The 22,118-nt window shown below is 38.5% G+C and overlaps 1 protein-coding gene across 4 annotated transcripts in view; it reads right to left on the bottom strand.

Annotated features, from left to right (window-relative positions):
• KHDRBS2 (KH RNA binding domain containing, signal transduction associated 2) overlaps positions 1-22,118 on the bottom strand; it is a 572,210-nt gene that overhangs the window by 419,715 nt on the left and 130,377 nt on the right. For 3 of the 4 annotated variants that reach the window (XM_073336333.1, XM_073336334.1, XM_073336332.1), the window contains exon 2: positions 20,251-20,378. The exons of the other annotated variant lie outside the window; for it this stretch is intronic. In XM_073336333.1, coding sequence (XP_073192434.1) covers positions 20,251-20,378 — 128 coding nt within the window. The remainder of the gene's footprint in view (positions 1-20,250; positions 20,379-22,118) is intronic. 4 annotated transcript variants of the gene reach the window in all.

Consider the following 22,118-nt stretch of genomic DNA (forward strand, 5'->3'; position numbering starts at 1 on the left):
GCAACTGACTGCTCTGTCTCTGCTGCTTCTTTTTATATGCTTGCCCTGCAGCTACTCTAGGCTACCTAGAGGACTTCTCTCTCTTTTCTGGGGCAGGGTGAGGCAGGGCCACAAGGGGGGCCAGCAGGGGGCCTCCGTATCTAGTCCACCCTGTCACAAGGCCATACGTTTAAGATCACTTGACATGAATGGGTGATCTAGGAATAACTCCATGCCAGTGAGGTCATAAGATTCCTGTAAAAGATGTACCAATAAGTGATGATACGGAAAACTAGATTGCAATAGAACTCAGCATATTGTGCAATGTCAGGAGACACCTGGTTGTAACAGCATGAAATGCCCTGGCCTGACCACAGGTAACATCTTATGAATAGATGCTAATGAGAATAAAAGGAACTTGAAACTACTTGAAAAATGGGGCACCAAAATATTCATAGGGTGTGGAAGTACAGATAAGGAAAAAAAGTTTAAAACACGCATGCAAATTCATAAGGTCTGTATAGGACAACAATATGAAAGAGGTTCCTTGGTTTGGTAAAAGTGGAAGACGCCAAGAGACAACGCCATGGGGAACTCCAACATAAACCATCCCTCTATCAATCATCTGTTGAGAGATCCATCAGACTATAGAATATCTTTAAGAATGTGAGGATGACCACAGTCTTAGTCATTGCATGGGTTCTTGTAGGATTTACATATACATTGGTAACTGTAACTTTACTTATTGCTTTAATAAAACTTGTAGTACAGATAAGATTTTGTACTTGTGATTGTGACTGTGATCACAATCCTTGGACCTCATGCATTCCTGGAGTTTCCAAATTTGAGAAAAGAACTAGTGGTGATTTTCACTCTACTGAGCTTGAAACTGTAGCAACAGGAGCTGAACCCATGGAAGTTAAATACAAAATTACTAAATTCAATTTAAATTTGTAAAAAAGGCTACACTGGTGTCTGCACTCAAGGCCTGGTCAGAATGGGAGAATTGCATTATTTCACCTGGAGCCCAGTGATAGCTTGAGGCCTAAGACCTGGAAGGACATGTATTCATTGAGACCAGCAGGAGTCACGGGTGCAGTTCACTCAGTAACTGTTACAATACATTAAAATAGCTAGCTCATAACTTTGACAGGGTCAGAGATTTATTAGGGATTAAGATGAAACCTTAACGGGGAAGTGCAGATTTGGCATAATCTGTAGGGTTTCTTGCCCCTTTTTCTGAAGCATCTGGTACTGGCCAGTGTAGGAGACAGGATACTGGACTATATGGTTCATGTGTATGATCAGGCTTAGCAATTCCTTTTCCTATTACTCTACTTTTCTCCACACCATCTATCTGTTATTATCCAGTGACGTCTCGCATTGTACTTGTTGCATGTGGATCAGAGACCACACACCGCCCATCCTCCAAACCATGATGGGCCAGAGAGCTAGTTTGCTTTGACCATCCAACCTTTAAGTGCTACAACCCCATACCCCCAACCCGCTAAGATCTACTCTTCCACTTGCCAAAGAAAACAAACGGCATCAATCTAAAAACTACGGAGATATGAACAAAAGAAGCTCTGTATTAGTCACTTCCCTGATACCATTCCAGTTTGGGTCAATTTTGGGATAGCACCATCAGAAATGAGTACAAATCCTTTACCTCTTCACATTCTCTTCAGCAGGCTTCATCGTGCTGATATTAAGGGGCATATTGGGCTTGTCTCTAATACAGCTGTGCAGGAAGGCAGAGGTAAGTCTGACCTCACCCCCTGCATGACCATATTTGGGATACTCTGGATACATAGGGAGAGCAGGCGCTGCATCCCCATTATTCCTCATGAGCAGGTGGGTGAAGAAGGGATGAAGAGAGGCAGGGAATGGCCCAAGCCTTGGTTCTGCCCCCTCAGCAAGGGGTGAGTCCTCTCTGGGGCTCCTTCTGGTGCACCACAGCTATGCTCTGCCCTCTCAACAAGACATTGAACAAAGTCTCAGTCTTGTCCTGAACCAAATTTGTGTAATTTCCAGGATGTAGAAGTCTGTCTCAACTCTCCTTTTTCTTTGAACATTGTAACAAGGGTCTACAAAAAATATATCTAATAGCATAAATGTATGGGTACAGCTGAAGATCCAGAGAAGCTGGCATGGTCATATAAATCCGACAGTTGCTCCATTTAAAAAAAAATTCCTCTGTTTAAAATAATAGCTAGAGAAAGGTTTAATTCTCTCTTTTTGAGTTCACATAATTGAAAATGTAATATATTTCAATGCACTGTACATGGAAGCCCATGATTAGTAAGCAAATGGTGTGTGGTCATGCCATTTATGCCATTCTGTACATACCATTTCCTATCTTAGAGTAATTCTTATTAAATAATATTATTTGTCTTGATGCCATTTCATAAGGACCTAGATAATAGGGCCACCACCTAACTAAAATGGATAGCCCGGAATCTATTTCTTGTCATGTATTTAATCAGTTTTTAAGTCTGTTTTGTTGGAACACCTCTGAGACCTCATGTCCAGTAACAGAGATAGCAAGAAAACAGTTTCATATTTTTTTCTATATGGGATTGGTAACCTTAATAATACATAGATATATTTGATCTAATTAAATAGCTGGCATTGAATTGGAAAAAATTAGTTCAAATTCTGCAATTAATTTATAGCATATCTTCTTCTTCTTCTTCTTGCATCCTAATTCCAGACTCTGGAGTTAGTCATTCTTGAATGGACCCAATTTCCTATTTCTCTGCTCCCAAGTGATCAAATTGTTTGTTTTATCTTGCTCCTATTTTAACCTCCACTTTGTCTGCCCCCTGGATTATCAACCCCCCCACCTATTGCTGACATCCATATTCTCTGCTCTCTGGTCAAATCCTCCTACTACTTTGCTCTTCCCCAACATGCTCAATAGAAATTCTATTGTAGACCAAGGGCAGTATATGACCCCTTGTTTCTGTTCTATTAACAAGAAAGTATTTGGTTACCTATTTTCTCCTTTTTCAGCACTAGGAAGACTATTTACAATAGGCATGATGATGGCTTAAAGCTGAATTAGATTATAAAACTTTAAAGACTGGAATTGAAAAGACCTTATGGAAGGAAACACCAGATTTTTCTCTCTCGCACACTGTTATTCAAAATGAAAGCATTTATGTGTATGCAGCCTGGGCCAGATTCTTGTCACATTCACACCAGTATTATGTCACTGAACACACTAATTTACTCCAGTGTAACAAAGGATACCTTCTCAGACTAAACAGACAGCTGGTTTCCACATTGTACAAAATGGTAATATAATCTATTCACACTATTTCTCTTCAAAGGGGTTTAGGAAGATACTAAAGGGCTGAATCTTTGAAGATCCACTCCTTAGAAGCACTGAACATCCTCAGCTCCTGTCAGCATCTACCTCCTCCAATCACGCCCTTAAAGAGAAGGGACACTGATCAAAGCTGGTTTTGTCGTTTTCAAATATTACCCTTATGTTAATGAATAATAAACAACATTTTAACTAAATTTATTTTGGTCTTTATGGTTTCAGGGTTACATAGAATGTATCTGTTAATTTCAAATGCAATACTGTGCAGTTAAAGGAGGAGCCCTTCCTCATCTTATCTGGACACATCCATATGTGCAAATACTTCATATCAGGTGTTATGTAACTAGGAAAGATTTGGGGGCCCTGCTCTTTCTTATAGGGTATATTTCTGACTAGAGGAATGGAAACTTCGTTTTTCAGTCCACGGCACTCCTCCACATGATTCTGCCAGGGGACAAGCTTTCTCCCTACCCACACACCCCTACAGAGGAAGACAGACGTTCTACCTATTAAACTTTTTGATCTCAGAGGATCTGCCAGAGGCAAGGGCTTCCCCACTGCTGCTTACCCCAACCCTTCCTCAGTTCTTCTAGGAAATGTGCTGCCAGGATAATCTCCCAACTCTGGCAACCTCTGGAAACCCCCTCTTTGATGTGGTGAGGGAACCAATTCCAGCCATCTTTGAATCACCTCTCAAACCTCAAGTTACTGCAGACTTTGGCCCCTCTTACACCCATATCTGCATCTAGCAGAGTATGGCTACCCCTCAGATCTGCTGCTTGCCACCTGAGTTGTTGGGGAGTATGCTGCAGAGCTCTCCTCCCTATTGTTCTCATCTCCTCCACTCAAATGCACAAGGATCAGTGATTTGGATCCTATTTTTGTTAGGGACCCTTGTTAAAATTAATATGCCTATATCAATGAAACTCTAGCAATTATGTTGACAAAATACAGCATATTACGTTGGAAATAAGCTTCAGTGACTATTGCTGTCCAGTAGCTAAAGGAAATGAAATCACATATATCAATGGAAAGTTACATCAATGCTTTTAGGGAATATTTACATCATCTAATGTAATATGGACACAGAATCATAGAAATGTAGGGGTGAAAGGGATCACAAGAAATCATCTAGTCCATCTCCACACACTAAGGCCGGATTAAGTATACCTAGACCTCTCCTGACATGTGTATATCTAACCTGTTCTTAAAAATGTCCAACAGTGTGGGTTCCACAACCTCCCTAGCTAACCTGATCCAATGCTTAACTATTTTGATAGACATTTATTTTTCCTAATATCTAATGTAAATTTTCCTTGCTACAAATGTCACTGGTTATCTATTGTCCTGACCTCAGTGGACACGGAGAAAAATTGATCATTGCCCATTTTATCACATCCTTTTACATTCCCTTTTAAACTAAAGAGTATGGATAATTGATCCTTGGGAGTGCTGATAAAATGGTAGATGGGAAAGGGGAAACAATGGAATAGCGATGCTATATCTTAGCTATGCAAGTTTGTCAAAAGCAAGATAACAGCAAATGATTTTTCAATACATTTTAATAAAATCATAAAAACAATCTGTATTAAGAAGCCCGGAAATTTATATTTACAGAACATAATCAGTACTGCAAAATCCATCCAAAGCTCAAACCTAGGAAAGAATCTCTTGTTTGTTTGGTATTAGAATCTTGTTTTTGTTTAACTTTAGAAAAACAAATTAGCATAGAAAAAAAATTGCTGAGGTTTGACAGACACCGAACTTGATGCTCCCCTAGCATGCACCAGCAGAGACAACTGCAGAAAAAGAAGCTTGACATACAGTGGAAGGAAGATACCACAGCATAAAAAGTGCTCCTTCATTGTTCCCAAGCCTGCAAAGCCCTTTGCACTACAATCACGTGGGTGAGGCTGTAATGAGATTGTGTGGAGATAAACGGTGAAGGAAGCCTGAGGAGCAGATGCTCTACACAGCATGTTCCCCTGGAATAAGAGATTAAAATTTATGGCAAATTGCAATGCATATTTAATGCTGTTCAGACCAATTCCAGCGATCTTTGACTCACCCCTCAAACCTTCTCCTCCTCCTGCCTCCACTTCTCTCTCTGTACAAGATCTTGCTTATTTCTTTCAAGAGAAAATTGACAAAATACAAAATGCAACATGACCTGCTGCCTTCCCTTAGTTCCCCTGCCCTGTTTAAGCTCTTTCCATCTTTTCCTTGGTCACAGATACCGAAGTTTCTCATCTGCTCTCCTTCTCTAGACTCTCCATTTGCCCCAGTGACCCCATCCCCTCGCATGTGCTGATCTCCCTTGTACCCACAGTGATCCCCTCCTCTTACTCATCTCCTTAACCTCTCACTCACCTCTGCCAAACATGGATTAGTCTCTCCCATTTTAAAAAAAACAACCAAACCTTGACCCCACTTGCCTGTCTATCGGTCTCCCCATCCTCCTTCTTACTTTCCTCTCTAAGGTTATTGAATGCACTATTTACAATTGTGTATGGTTCCTCTCCTCCAATTCCATCCTAGATCTTCTCCATTCTGGCTGCCCTTTCCACTCTACTGGAACTGTTCTTGCCAAAGTCTCTAATGACTTCTTCTAATGACTAGCCAAATCTCAGAACCGTACTGCATCCTCATCCTCCTTGACCCATTAGCTGCCTTCAACACAGTCAACCATGTTCCTCTTAAAATCGTATCCTCCCTCTGCCCTCTCCTGATTCTCCTCCTACTTCTCTAATTGTTCCTTCAGCATGTCCTTTGGAGGATGCTCCTTCTCTTCCCTCTAGCTTTCCGTGGGGCTTCCACAAGTATCTGAACTTGCTTCCCTTTTCTTCTCCCTCTACATCTTATCACTGGGTAATCTAATCCACAAACACAAATTCAACTACCATCTCTTTGTGGGTGATTCAGAGATCTACCTCTCTACTTCAGACCTGTCTCCTGCCTAAACAAAAATCTCATTCTGTTTCTCTGACATCTCCTCGTAGATGTTTAGCTGCCAGCTCAGGATCTACATGGCTGAAACAGAACTCTTAATCTTCTCCCCAAACCCTCTGAGGTAACTTCTTTCTTGATCATTGTGGACTACACCACCATCCTGCCCATGACTCAGACCTGTAACCTGGGTATCATCCTCGATATGGACTTCTCTCTAGATCTTCATGTCCAGAGTATGCCTAAGTATCACAGATTCTTTCTGCATGACATCTCTAAGATATGGCCATTTCTATTCACCCACACAGCTAAAACTCTCATGCAGTCTCTCATCATCTCACATTTTGATTATCACAAACACTTTTTCTCTTTCTTCGATAAATGCAGTCTTGTCATATCCATTCAAAATGCTGCTGCAAAGATAATTTTCCTAGCCTGTCACTTTTCCTAGCCTTTCACATCAAATTTCTCTCTGCACCTTTTTACTGGCTTCCCCTTTATTGTATCAAACATAAGCTACTTTGTTTTCACTTGCAAGGTCCTGCCCAACCTATTCCTACCCTATACCAATCATCTTTCATTCAGTATTCAAAAGCTGACTCTTGCCTCAGATCAATCCATGATGCCAGCCTCTGTTATCCACTTGTTAAATTTTCATACAAGCAATTTTGTGCTTTCTCCCATGCAGCCCTTAATGCTTGGGAGAAGCTCCATGTAAACCTCTGCAAAACTAACTCATCCTCCTCCTTCAAACCCCTCTGTAAAAATCTAATTTGCTCTGAGGCCTACAAAAAACTTGAGTTTGCTTAGACTGCTGGTGCACTGAAAGAGACCACTGCTTATCATCTCATTCTTTCCTTGAACTCCTGCATCTGTTGGTATCTGTCTGTGGTCTCTTGTCTTATACTTAGATTGGGGCTGGGACTTTATTCTGTGTACCGCACCTACCACAATGGAGTCTGGTCCATTATTGGGACTCCTAAGCACTATGATAATACAAATGAAAAAGAACAACAACAACAGTACGACATGAACTCAGAGTTGGTAGGAATGCTTAGTGGTGGTAGCTGACTCTCACTAGGTTTCTCTCACAAGAGAAAGAAGGTCTCTAGGAGCAATATAGGGATTTCTCAGTGCTACCAATATGATTTTCTTAACAGATCCTTTCTTTCTGGGATATGGCATCTGTGTCATTGCCCCATGTACAAAGCCTCAAAACCTTCCCCCGTATGAAGCATGAGTTCAGAATTGTGCAAGATGACATTTTCAGAGTGACCTGACACATATGCACGCTTCTTACAAATTATACAATGAAAGGAGTACATTTAGGCCCATGTCCTTAATTTGTCCTTTTTACTTAGGTACTCTTGAAGTCTCACATTAAGGTGTGATGTGTTGTGTTATGTCATGTGTTGCAATAATTAGGACTAAGAGAATGAGATCAATACAGAGCCTCAGCAAGTGTGTTAATGTTTTACTTGACGACTGACTTCAGAATTTATAATAACCCTCTACCAAAGCTGGCTAAAAAATTAACATAGATGACTATTTTGTAGTCAGTTTCAGACTTACATACAACAGAATAACAGATTTTGTTCTGAGATGTCAAAGGAGGAAAAAAGACCTTTTACTTTGACAAAATTTTAATATGGTTTTATGGCAAGTACAATATCCAGATTGTAGTAAGGAACTGATTAGCTCTTGCAGATTCTGAATTAGTAGTACATTTGACCAGTCTAGACTAGAACAGCATAGGAATAAGAAAAAATCTGACCAATTACAGGTTGCAGTAACAGTTTAAAGTGCGTATTTTGATTTTGCTTACAATGAGCCTAGGATTAAAAGACACTGGAACAAATTTTCTGCTGAATTACACTCTAAGCAATCCAGTTGACTTCTACCGGCTGTGAGCTAAGTACACAAATATTCATTGCCTCATGAAATCAGTCACAGTGCACAATATAACCCACAATGTTGGAACATTTCCCCCTTTACTCCCCACCATTGAATTTGATAGTTTTTCTGAACATTTAATTCTTAAATCCTACTTCCAAACACATATGATCCTGCACCACATCCTTAATTTAACATGTTTTATATGGATTACAAATAAACCTTAATGATTTACCTACCTTTTTTCCAATTACTAAGATCTGGGCATTAAATACAAATTATAAAATGGCTTCTAAAAACTCTAGATCCCCATAAGCTGATGGAATATCTGTTCCATATAGTTCCTCATAATGAGGCATAGAATATAACCACATAACTTCATGGGAAGATCAGTATAATGTTCTTTAGTATTCTGAACCCCCCAAATATGAGCGTTAGATGTTGTAGAGGAAAATTTATTCCATTATGAAATAACTGGAATAAAACTTTTATATTATTGTCTGAAGATTCTGTGCTATTTCAAACTTCCCAATTAGAATACATTTTTATTAATGGAAGTTATACATGCAACTCACCCACACTTAAAAGAAAGAACAGATCTCTTATTCTATATGTTGGCACTATTTCAAATGGAAAAGCCTAGTTCAACTGTATTACACCTCCTTCAATAAATATTTTGCTTTATGTCTTTATGCAAAACATACTCATATTTCATCAAAAAGCAAGGGAAAAGGTGAAATATGCTTGTCAAGGTTTTTCTATATTTGGAGGCCTGTTCTCCCTTTTTCAAACAAAATGCAGGTCCTGTATTCTGAGTTTGTGTGAGTGTACACTGGAATTTATAATGATCATTATTATGATAAACACAACAAAACCCACATTCATGTTATTTGACTGAGATAAAATGAAGGGTTACATTTATAAAGCATTGCAGAAACTTTAACTGTGGATCTCTAATTAAATCATATCTATAAAACCAAGTACACTATTTTAAAATGTACCCAAGAAATGTTTTGCTTATGAAGAACAGAAATGCAGGCTCTTTTGCAACAAAAGTAGCTGAATTAACACAGACGTATCAAAAAGATCCACTACTTCCCTGATAATTTCATTTTCATTAGGGAAATAGCAATTTTTTGATACTGCTGTTTTAATTTCCATTAAGCTGAAAAAGCCATCACCTTCAAGCCCTTCCTCAAAATGTAACTTGGCTGTAATTCACACATGAAACCTGATAATAGCTAGAATTATGCATATCCTATTATATTTGCTATCCAGTCTCCTCCACGCAGCCCTCTTATTTGTTTCATTCACCAATTATGGTTTTTTTCAGTGCAGAGGCTGTTATTTATTATATCTTTGCATAACGTCTAGTGCCACAGGGCCCTTACTTAGTTTGGGCCTTTGGGTGCTGATGCAACATAAATGTTAAATGACAGTAATTGTTCTTAAAGTGTGTCTTGAAATGTTGTGGACAATACTGAATTCATAAACGGAGAAAGTCAATGTAAATCAAAGGACTGTAATTTAGCTCCCCAGCTTGTAATTGTAAGGAGGATGAGTTCAAGGGATATAATATAAAAGTTGAAGGTGGAGGGAGATATAAGAAGAAAAGAAATCTATACTATTGTAAAAAGAATTTTTACATGATTTTGTTGTCAAGGTAAAACATCTCCAATTATGGGCCGGCTTTTGTGCTACTGGCTTTTAATTAGTGTCTGTCTTTTTAATTATGCTGTTGAAGATTTATATAGCCCTGGATAGTAAAATGAAACAAAGGGAATCAAGGATCTAAAAGTTCATCTGGAAGACATTGTCATTCTTTGCAATAAGGAACAATTTGATGAAAGTGTGTCTCTAACAGCAACCTGCAAAGAATTAAATACTTTAGTACCCCATAGAAGCTGGCTAGTACAATGGGAGTTGATTCTAATAGAAATGCTGTTAAAAATGTTAAAACCAACACGGCCAAATTAAATTCTCCAAGCATTGAGCAAAATTCCCTCAACCTGCAGCTGATCATGGAAAGGAAGGAGCTAAGGTGGTTGTTCCGTGCCAGCCATTTGATAATCTCGGGTCTTAACATTTGGACTCCTGATGGTGGACTACCACTTTTAGAGCTACCATTAATGCAATGGTCAAAGATGAGGTCCTAGGAGAGCTGGTAATAAAATAAAATAATAATAATTAATAATATAGTTACTTTAATTGTGAAATTTCATTTCTATTTTTATTGAAATACCACATTCATCTGCATTTTCTGACCAGCTTAGATTTTTTTTTAAAATCGACAGACTTCTGGATTCTCTGTTTGTGTTTTCTCTGCATCATGGACTCTTTTCCTATTGGTTATTTCAGTAACCATATACCTCCTTTAAAAATATTTCCCCACAAATTAGGGTGTCCAAGGAACTTTGAAGAGCAAAATCAAGTGTCTGAGGACACTGAAGAGAGGGAAAAGTGGTAAGGCAACACCCTCCCTGTTATTTAACTCAACTGTCTCCCCCTCTTCCCTTCCCCTCAAAATTCTTCCTAAGAGCTAGCGTATTAAACATTACATCCTCCTGGGATAGAGTTCCAATGCTTTTGGGTACCGCCAACCTCAAGCATTCAACAGTCATGAGTCCAGCCCCTACGCCCCTCCAATCATGAGCTTTTAAAAATAATACTGTATGCATCTTCTCAATTGTCCCATGATATAATGGCCTTTAGGGGTCATATTATCAGCCTTTTCTTTGCAATCATTGGGGGCATTTTTTTAAAATAAAAGCTGAACTTTTCATGTAATCACAAGAATTCAGGATTTGGGGCTTTAAGAAAAGCATCAGCTATCATAAAACTTATGATAAAACTGCAAGAGTTGGCAACACTGTTTTTTTCTAATATTTATGCTGAAACTTGTGCCAACGGTTCTGGGTAAATATTAAACTTGGGGGAGGGGCTATTTCCTGACTGATAAAAAACTTGGTAACACTGTCATCAGTTTGTGAATCTAAACTAAAACTAAACTAAAACTAAAAATGAGACCTGTGTGAAAAAGTTGCCAGTTTAGTGACTCCTGCTACCTATCAATAGCTGGTGGAGTATAAACCTTTTTGGGTGTATGATAAAGAACCTTTTACTTAAATAATTTAGTCAGCACCCCCTTTATAATGTAGCACAATGGAACCAAATACATCATAAAATATCAGGGTTGGAAGGGACCTCAGGAGGTCATCTAGTCCAGCCCCCTGCTCAAAGCAGGACCAATCCCCAATTTTTGCCCCAGATTCCTAAATAGCCCCTCAAGGATTGAACTCACAACCCTGGGTTTAGGAGGCCAATGCTCAAACCATTGTCCCCTCTTACATTTTGAGCTACTCTTCTAAAAAATACCATCAGCTTAGCTAGACAAGAGTTATTCTTCCGATCTACGTTATTGATTACTTAGTTTCCAGTATTTTTCAAAGTATGTAATCTTTTCACTTCTTAAAAGGTAAAAGTTGAAGTCCCCAATCTATAATTAGCCTTTTAGCTTTCCTTTTATAACAAATATCGACCTTCATCCAATCCCTGGGAACTTTTCCTTGCTTGATTGACATATCAAACTCTCCTGCTTCCATACATGTCAACAAGGGCCTCTCTTCATTTCTGGTTACAGCAATACTGCCAGTTCAGACTCGGTTTCCTCTGCAATTCTAATATCCTTTCACACCCACAAATCACTGCCTACTGCTCCCTCCACTCACTTGCTTAAAAAGGGTTCCAAACACACAAATCACCTGGAGATGCTTAACATAGCAAGAGTTGCTGTGACAACTGGACAGATAGCTGTCAGGCTCCCAGGAGAGTAACATATAAAAGGAAGAGGATGCTAAGAAAAAAAAATCACCATCTTCTCGAGTGGCGTTGTGCTTCTGTGACAGAACAAGGGCAGGAAACCCCAGCCTTCAGAATAAATTCTGTGGCTCTGGTGAGTGACCACAAAAGTTATTTACATGAAGGTATGAGTTTATGAAATCTGAGAAGATACAAACATTATTCAATACAAAATGACAACATTTTATAGAATAAATGTAATATTAAAGACAATAAATTATTTATACGTAGTACATATTTTCCCCTAGCTTGTTCACACATTTTATAAATTACTGCTTACACAAAGCGGAAACAATGAACAAATCCAGTTTTCACACAATGGTGAAATCCTGGCTTTATTGAAATCAAAGGAAAAACACCCACTCACTTGAATGGGGCTAGGACTTCCCCCAAATTGAACAATCTTGCAGTTGATATTGTGCACTATACACTTGGCCAAATTTTTCAAACCTTTTATGGTACAAAGGAGCACATGTACAAAGCAAGGCTTAAATGCTATACTTTTTATATGAATGCTACAGCAAAATGAGAATCGGAATTGACATAACAAAAATTAAATGCTACTAAATGGAAAAACATCTGCATTATGTACACAGCAGATTTATGAGACGTGCTTCATTTAATGAAGTGGATGCAGTAATATACTAATTAGAAAAATTGCACACTAGGATAAACTTAATGTTATTTCAAAAGGGAAGTTTTTGTCTTTCTTCAAAATAAAGCATAAAAAGTAAGGAGTGATTATGGATGGGCAAATGGATTTTTGATGTATTTGAAGAAAATGCATACATATGGAAGTTAGGGGAAAACATTCTTAGAACTATATGGTCCATCTCTGCTCTAATCGCTTGTTCTCCTTACACATATGCACATATTGCCATAGGGATAATGTCTGTAATAAAATGTGGTCTACACTACAAAATAGTTTGAGAACTCTTGGTCAATTGTATGAAATACGCCTGGTCTTTTCAGTGTATATATATATTGGTGATGCTTATTTGTGCAATAAAAAAAGAATTGATGTTGTGACAAAGTCAGGCCAGACAGCTGCAAGAGGGTCCTGGAAGGTATATATATTAACCTTAGAATGTTAAAGGCCTTTTTTCCTGCAAGCTGATAAACCATTATTTCAGGCCAATTAGGAATACGTGAATCTAATTAAGGGCTCCATGAGGCTTTTAAAAACCCTCCTCTGGGGAGAGCAAGGGAGGAGACAGGCAGGCAGGCAGGCAAGCAAGCAGTGGGAGAGGTTTAGATTGGATATTAGGAAAAACTTTTTCACTAAGAGGGTGGTGAAACACTGGAATGCGTTACCTAGGGAGGTGGTAGAATCTCCTTCCTTAGAGGTTTTTAAGGTCAGGCTTGACAAAGCCCTGGCTGGGATGATTTAACTGGGAATTGGTCCTGCTTCAAGCAGGGGGTTGGACTAGATGACCTTCTGGGGTCCCTTCCAACCCTGATATTCTATGATTCTAAGTAGGGAAATAGGCTGTTGCAGGCTGAGAGCCTGTTCTCCTTGCAATAGGGGAAACAGCCAAACCTGAGTGCCTACTAGGGGAAGGACTGACACCCCAGGGCAACCAACCGGGCAACACCTTGCCCCAGCGAGGGGGGCAGCAAAAGGTACCCCCCAGGTTTTTGTTTATGAGACTGTTTCCTTTTTGTTTGGTGGAGGATCACCCCTTAGGCTGACAGTCAGGCATACCCTGAAAATATGACCAAGGGAGCAGAGAATAGGGAAGGCAAACCCTGCCTGAGTGGGGTTGATTATCCCAGGCCCGCCATTGCCAGAGGGGGAAACACTAAGTCTAGTAAGAGGAAAAGGGGTGCCTTGCCACAGTGTATTCTATACAAAAAGACTTGTGTGCTTTGCTGATCTTCTGCTGCTGTTTTAACAATAAAATGTGGAAGGTACTGAACTACCAAACCTTATAAAAACGTAGACAGCTACAACAAAGGGTTCCAACGGCATCTTCCCCTTAGCTTGTGAGAACACCCATTCGATAAGAAGAGAGTGAGCTGTGTGTGTGTCTGCAGATGGGAAGAGTAACGGACTGAGGAATCTACAGTATTACTCGCTATTTCAATTGAACTAAACACACTCAAGAAGGGAAACTATTACTTGGCAAGAAAAATGATAGTCTGTGCACTTTATTTGAAATGGTTAAAAAAGTGTTCCGTATAAGTCAACTGGGTATATCAATAGTATAGGACTGAAAGATTTCTGTGATTTGAAGAAGGGTATGAAGATCTTGTTATGGGACTTTGGGATAATCTCCCCTTAGCCATTAAAAAATAAATTCTTGCCATTGTGTGCAATGTACTGCCTTCCATAAGAGGTAAAATGTGCCATTCACAAATATTTTTATGAGCCCCAGAAATAAGACATCGCTGGAAAGGAATGACTGAAGTACACATAGATTGAAAGTGAATGAGCCAGAGACAACAGTTGCTCCATTACAGGGATTGCATGGAATGTCATCAGGGGCATTGCCAACATTCTTGACTCATTTTGGGCACTCTTGTAGTATATAGTATTTTAAACTAAGAACCTGTCCCCCATATGCGGTATATCTGATTTGCAGAACAAGGCTGGACTTCAGAAAGTGAGCACATCATCTATAGTTCTTCCTATACATAGTGGTGCCACCAGAAGCAAAGCCATATTTAAACATGGCACTTGTTTGCAGGACACTAACAAGGTTTCTTTGGCCAAAAAATCCTTGGATGAACCAAATTATATGCTGGCTTCAGAAAAAAAACGAAAACAAAAAAAACCCTCTCTATTTATCTATAGCATACTGTTTATAAAAGTGTAACGTTAGCGCCCTCGTGGCCAATATGGAGTCTGCTCTGCAGGCAGCTCTGGCCAAGAGAAGGTGTGCACAGAAATGCAGCAGGGAAAGTCCCTCCCACCCCAGGAGCACCTGTTCCAAACCCCCCAGAGTGAACACACACACACACAGAAAGTACAATGGATATAACAAAGGGAGATATTTATTTACAGAAGGATGAGATGAGAAAAACAACAAGGGAAAATATAGGGGGAGCAGTAGAACAGGGTTGCATCCAAACCAAGGCCCCACAGGCCCAGTGGTAGCACAGTCTGAAAGGGCAGACACCGAGCAATGTGTCCGCACACAGAGTTCAGGAGGCCTGAGCAAATTTCCAGTTCAGTGCTGAGTCTTGGGAGCTCCTGGTTGTCTTCAGGGCCAGTAAACTTTCCCCAACAAACCCTTCCAGTGCCTCTTCTGCCACTCTCTGCAAAGCCACACAGAGCGATAACCTCCCCACTTAACTAGCTACAGCCCCCCTCCTTATTCCCAATGCAGAGTCACAAGCCCCAGTACTCACGGCACCATGCAGCTCTGGGCAGCTGTGATACTGGGTCCAGCTCCGGCCTGTCCTTCTCAGGCAATTCCCCCCAGCACAGTGCTCCTCCTGGCTCCTGTCCTGGGGTGTCCCTTATCGGCTCCCTGTCTCTCCTCAGCTTCAGGCAGGTTCTCTGCTGCTTCACTTTGCAAGGGCCTGCAGGCTGCAGCCCTTCTCTCTCTCTCCCTGGCTCCATAGCCCCACCTGGAGTTTCCCTCCTTTCTTTCACTGCTCCCCCTCCCCCCTTAGGAAAAAGATTTAAAGGGGCCATGCTTTCTAAACCCCAATGGGGTTTCACAAGGTTCAGACTAAGTTAACTCCTGTACTAGTCTATATCTAGGACCTCAGTAAGTGAAGGCATATCTTGAAGGGCAAAGTGAGTGATGATACAAGAGACAGCTGCACACACAAGTTAGGTAACAATCAATATTTAACTGTAAAATCCAGAGAAAAGTAACAAGCAAACAAATGAACCCAAAAACTTTCTGAGGTACAAGGAAGCTCCCAATAAAATATAAGGACTTAAGTAAGACAATCACAAGTTTAAAAGTTGTCTGTTTTCCCTTCCATTTTCCCATGACTCCTAGCTGTCCCTCTATTATTTCCATGCCACTTTTTTTCTTTTCTCGTTCTTATCTAGTGTTTTAAATTATTATTTTATGTCTTTTTCTTGCCTCTCTTTTCTTTTTCTTTGCAAAGAAACGTGTTTTCCTCTTATTCTTCATTGTCTCTTGCAATTACATTCCTTTCGGTTGCCCAACATCCCTCTTTGCTCTTTCCTATATTAACATACTCTAAGGGTATGTCTACACAGCAATTAAACACACACAGCTGACTCAGGCTCATGGAGCTCAGGCTACAGGGCTTTAAAATTGAGGTGTAGATGTTTGGGATCAGGCTGGAATTATCCTAATATAGACTACAGCTGGATTTAGGCTCTTTACAACTCAAACTCACATAATCTGTAATTTACATTCCTCCCTTACACATCAGCTCCAGGTTTGTCCCACTGAGTCAAACTAAGGCTTGGCCTACACTCACAATTTATGTTGGTATAACTACATTGCTCAGGAGTGTGGATTTTCTGTATCCCTGAGCAATTCAGTAAACCAACCTTAATCCCAGTGTAGTCAATGCTGTGTCAAAGGGAGGGCTTCTCCCATTGACATAGCTACCATCTCTTGGGGAGGTGGAGCATCTACACTGACTGGAGAAGCCCTCCCGTCGGCATGGGTAGCATCTTCACTAAAGTTCTACAGTGGCGCAGTTTAATCAGTGCAACTGCACTACTGCAGCCTTTTAAGTAAAGACAAGCCCTAAAAGACTAAGGGAGTTGTGAGTTATACTAACTTCCATGCCTATGGACTAGAAGAAAGGAGTGGTGCAGAAAAAGCAGCTAACAGGAGGACATAAGAACGTATAAATTAAAGACTTCTGTTTAAATTTAGCTAGGAAACAGTTGTGAGAAGGTGTAAATTAGGCCTTGTCTACACAGGGATTGAAATAATCAAACTGGGTGTAATTCACACCTTCAATTATTTTGGTGAAAGTCTGTGTGTTGATACTTTAATTTCAGAATAAAAGTATTCTATTTCAGTGTGCTGTGAGTTACACATAAATAGAATACTTCTGTTCTGAAATGAGAGCATCAACGATCACAGACTTGCAACAAAATAACTAATATTCTGAATTACAACCAATTTAGTTATTTTGGTTTCAAGTCCTTACAGTAAATTAGATTCCCTTACATATCAGATCTATGAGTAGGTGAGTGCAAGATGCTACCCAACACATCACCTCTGATTTTGGCCATTACTCTTTATCAGCAGAGGCATTTTGACATCTTCTCCTTAGAAAGAGTTAAAGAGTTAAATCTTTCCAGAATGTAATGTTACTTGAAATATAATATAAAATCTTTGTAAACACACCTCTTTGCATTTTGACACATTTAAGTTGCAGAGCTAAACAAAGTTGCAAGTTCAAAACCCAGTACTATCACTTTAGTATTTTCAGCTGGCTTGTCTAAGTTGGAAACTTTAGGCTCAAGGATCCTTCCTTGCTTAAACGAAAATAGGTTTGTGCCCTTACCTGACATAATAATATTAGTTATCACTAATCATGATCTCTGATGTTTTTTCTGCTGTCTCCAAGCAGCAACTTCAGGAATCAAATGATAGACACATGAGTGCAGATAAATTTATAACACTCATTCTGCATCTTGAAGAGTTGTTTAGATACTAGAAGCCTGTTGTGTGTTCAGTTTAATTTTAATCACCTCTAGCCATCTGCTTCTGAAACTGACTTTAGCTGGTCTATTCCTGTTATACTCTGGATAGTGATGCTCAACCTGTTTATCTAGAGCTGTGTTGTAGCACTTTATGATCCCATATGCAGTATAAAATAGGGCTTCAGTAGTGCAGAGGCCTTGACAGGGGCAAATTGCATCCAAAAACCTGATTTGTTGATTGGTAGCCGTAATTAAATAGCTGGGGCATATTTAGGTACCATTCAATGTATTTTCTTCCCCACAATCTGGTCAGGTGTTTTGATCCAAAGTTTTGTGCCCCCCATGCACACCCAGCAGACATGTATAGCTTTCCCCCTTCTTTTCAGATCTCCTCCAACAGTGCTCATTAGGAATTTTAAGTTTGTAATAGTTTATCAGTGATTGCTGATCACTAAAATAATTTTCTCGTAGAATACAGCACATAGAAGAAGCAGATCTATCTGGCCAAATAATATTACCATTTGATTTACATTTTTGTATGGCATATCCTTTTCCCATCTTCCCAGAAATGTAGGTTTCACTCTAATGAAGGGCTCTGATAAATGAACGAAATTATGCCCTTGTTGCCCAATTTACACATTGTACGTTTTCTAGAATAACATAGTGTTGGAATCTCTGATGAGTTAACATACTATTTAAGCAGTACAGACATTTATAAAAGGTAATCCTGGGCTGCCAAACTTAGCTCTGGTTTGATGATAACTCATTAATACTTTATTTTTACATATTTGACCTATTTAATGAATCCTTGAATCTTCCTAATCTTGAAACTTCCTGGCTTCTGCTGTGGATTGCATTCCAAATTCTTGCTAAGCAATCAATTCTAATGTTTCAGTTTGTAGACTGAGCTCTAGTTTGGGTGTCAGGAAGAAATATCCGCTAATCTCTATGCACAGCATTACAGAACTGGCTAGCAACGATTTGGAAAATTTTCACTTCCCCAAATGTAACTGATGATGGTTACTACCAAAGAAAGGGCACTGGATCAAACTGACCAATAGTCTGATCCAAACTGGCAAATTCTATGTTTCTAGAAAGAAGATAACAGATAGACGCAAAATACATGAAGATTTAAGAACTATACATGCTGAAGACAATGTTGGCAGGAAATCAATAACAGAAATTTCAGAGTCTATTTTATATTAATGAAAAAAATTCCTTACCTACAGTACAGATAATTTGTTTGACTGCTCAAAACATCCAGAAATATTTTATAATTTACATTTCTCATTAACATAACAAGTTAATTAAAGCAAATGAAGGTTAATTTAATCAGACACCGGTACTATATTTGAATAGATTATTGCATTTATCTATTAAATAGTTTGTCTTTTATTCTTCTATCCTCATTAAACAGTATTCTGAATAATTTGATTATCAGAAAAAGCTTTTATAAAGATACAGTATTACAGTATTCTTATTAAGAATTTCAGGTCACCTACAGCATTTATACAAAATGTTACAAATCTAGGCAAACTATCTCAGGCTATGAAGCAAGAAAGTAATTCTTTATATCACTGTGTGCGTTTCTAAGGTCTTTACCATTTGGATGATTACATTATCTCAGTTTTATATTCACTATTCGGGAGGTAAATGTCATCTTGAATCATTGAATCTCAATTTTTTACACTTTTCCTTTTGGTTGATAGGCTTTTTACCCATTGTAATTTATTACTATTACTGATGAAAGTATAAAACTAAAAAACTGAGAGTGTAATCAAGGCTAATGGTGAACCAAATACCATGTGATAATAAATTAACAAGAAAAAATGCTTTAGAGACAAATTGAGAGGTTTACCATTTCAGGTTGAATACTGTTACAACAACTGTTTATGTAAAATACAAGTCTGTACAAAGAAAATCACATTCTCTTCTTTTATGTAAAAATACAACATGTCTTGGCTCTTTATTATACAGAGCTATGGAGAGGCATTTTCAGCTTAAGAACCTACACTTCTGGTGAACGTAAGGTAATTGTGGGCTCTTTCATGACATAAATTTTCATTTATCATGACATATAATGGGGAAGAGACCAAACTACTAAATTAGAATAAGCTGTGACCAAAGCTGAATGAATTTTACAGGAAGGCATGTATATTGTTAAAGTCACTGCCCGTATTTATCCCATGACTGTTCCATTAAATTAGTATAACAAATGAAGAAGCTGAAGTGCATTTGAGCTGACTTTTCACAATTATTGGCCATGCCTTTATATTCTTGCTGTGAAATTATATTCTGTTCTCAATTTGGTCATTAAGTTTATACAACAACTAGGACAAATACTGCAGATTTTACTAAGAAGAAACTCCTTTGGCAAATCAATGAAACTTTTCCCTGATTAAGAACCTGATCCAAATGTAAAGACTTCCTTTGATTTCAATGGCTTTTGAATAAGGCCACAAGTTACAGTTTGGACCAAACTGCCTAATTACAGCAAAATCCAAGAATGAAACTGTCATCTGACTTTAAATATCCTGAAGGCCTGCACAGTGTTTCTAAAGTCAAGAAACAAAATAATTAAGCATATGGTTTGTCCACTTCTCTGCAGTGAAACACTAACACTATATTAAATTAGTTACAGTACCTTGGGATACTGTTTGACAGGGATCAGTACTCTTTCTGACAGCTTTATGTTTTTGTTGCTGATGACATCAAGGTATTTCTTTTCTTCATCTTCCTTTTTCCCATCAGAACCCTGAAATTTTTCAATTTCTGAAAAATTTAAAAAAAAGAAAGTAATCAGTGAGGTGATATTTGTCATCCTCAGAAATTCTACTACACATAATATGACTTTTTCTTATATTTATAAAAATATGATGTAATTCGACAAAAATCCAAAGAGTTGTAAATTTTGAGTTGTGTCTGGTCTTACTTAAGTCAATTTACAACTGGTTGGTTTTTTGTCCAATTACATCATATTTTTATAATCCTGCACCATTAACTCCAGTGAAACTAGGATTTGATACAAAGAGTGGCATTTAGGGAGGGAGGTTTAAAAGCACTCAGCATTGTTTACTTCTGCTCCCACTGATGTGGACGGTGGAACCCTACTGATTTCAATGGGGGGAAGAAATAGGCCAATGCTGAACATTTTTGAAAACCTCACCCTTAAACCTTTACCAAAGATTCCATTTAGTCATCCCAATCTGAGAAGAGAAGCACTTTGGCTATGCTTGATGGACCTCTGTAAATGAGACCTGCCACAGTCAGTAAGATTCAGTTTGCAATGTTTAGCTTACAGTGAAAGCATTCAAGAATGAAAGAATCATCTTGTCATTACTCTACTGATATTTTCCATGCAAGCGTAATTTTCATGGAGGTCATAAATGAAATTCAGGTCACTTTTCCAAATGAGATCACTTTCTTGCGTGTGTGTGCATGCAGACATCTGTGTTTATTTTTTACAGTGGTTACTGTTAAAACAAACAGTTTTAATCTGCTGATCATGCCAATAATAAAATATCCTGTTGGCTTTTTAATTTAGATCTCATGAAAAATTGGGATTAATAAGCTATTTATTGGACTGTAGTTAGTAGTTAGCAGTTAGCAGTTCAGGACCAACACTTTTTTTTTCACTAAAAAGCTTCTTATTCTACTTTTAAGCAGATATTAACTAATTTGCCCCTTTTATTTACTTGATACGTACAATTAAATCAAGTGACAGGATCAACTGTTACACTACATAATATCTTCTCTGAACTAAGATCAGGGCTGTTAGGTGACATAGTTCAGTACACAAGGGAATAATGATATTTAAAAAACACTTAACAGTTTCACAAAATCATCCTCAAAATTTATTCAAATTCACTTAGTTATGAACAATGTCACATACATTGACAACTGGTAGTAACACTGTCAGCAAAGGCTAATGATAAACAGCAACACATCACTTTGAGGAGATGAGTCTAGTGATAGAGCTTAGTGATATCAGAGGGCATGATTACAAATTCAATATTTCTAGCAATATCATTATTACTAGTTATTAAGTGTAGCACCTAGGATATTATAGGTGCTTTCAAAACAAAGATTCCAGAAGGGGCAGTCCCTTATCCTGAGGAGCTTTCAATCACAAAGCAGAGGCAGATAACCGGAGATGAGTGGAAGGGGAACAATAATTAGCAACATATATGCAATTTCTCTGTAAGCACCAGGACAGAGGAGTGTTTAAGATACCACCATCTTCAGTATCTGTGGATAAATGTTGATCTTTTAACATTGACTACTCTAGGTCCAGCCTTACTTAAAACCTTCATTATTGATCAGCACTTAAATGTCACACTGATAGGCACCTTAGAAAAACAGACATAGAATGGATCTCAAATAGGAAGGAAACGGTGAGTAATTTAATTTTTCAGATGATACTAAATTTGAAAGGGAGACACAAATATTATTCAAGACAAGGAAATTGACTCATCAATACTCAAAGAAATAAAATGAGTTCCAAAAATGAGT

This window comes from Lepidochelys kempii, chromosome 3, assembly GCF_965140265.1.
Source record: "Lepidochelys kempii isolate rLepKem1 chromosome 3, rLepKem1.hap2, whole genome shotgun sequence".
Classification (NCBI taxonomy): Eukaryota; Metazoa; Chordata; order Testudines; family Cheloniidae; genus Lepidochelys; species Lepidochelys kempii.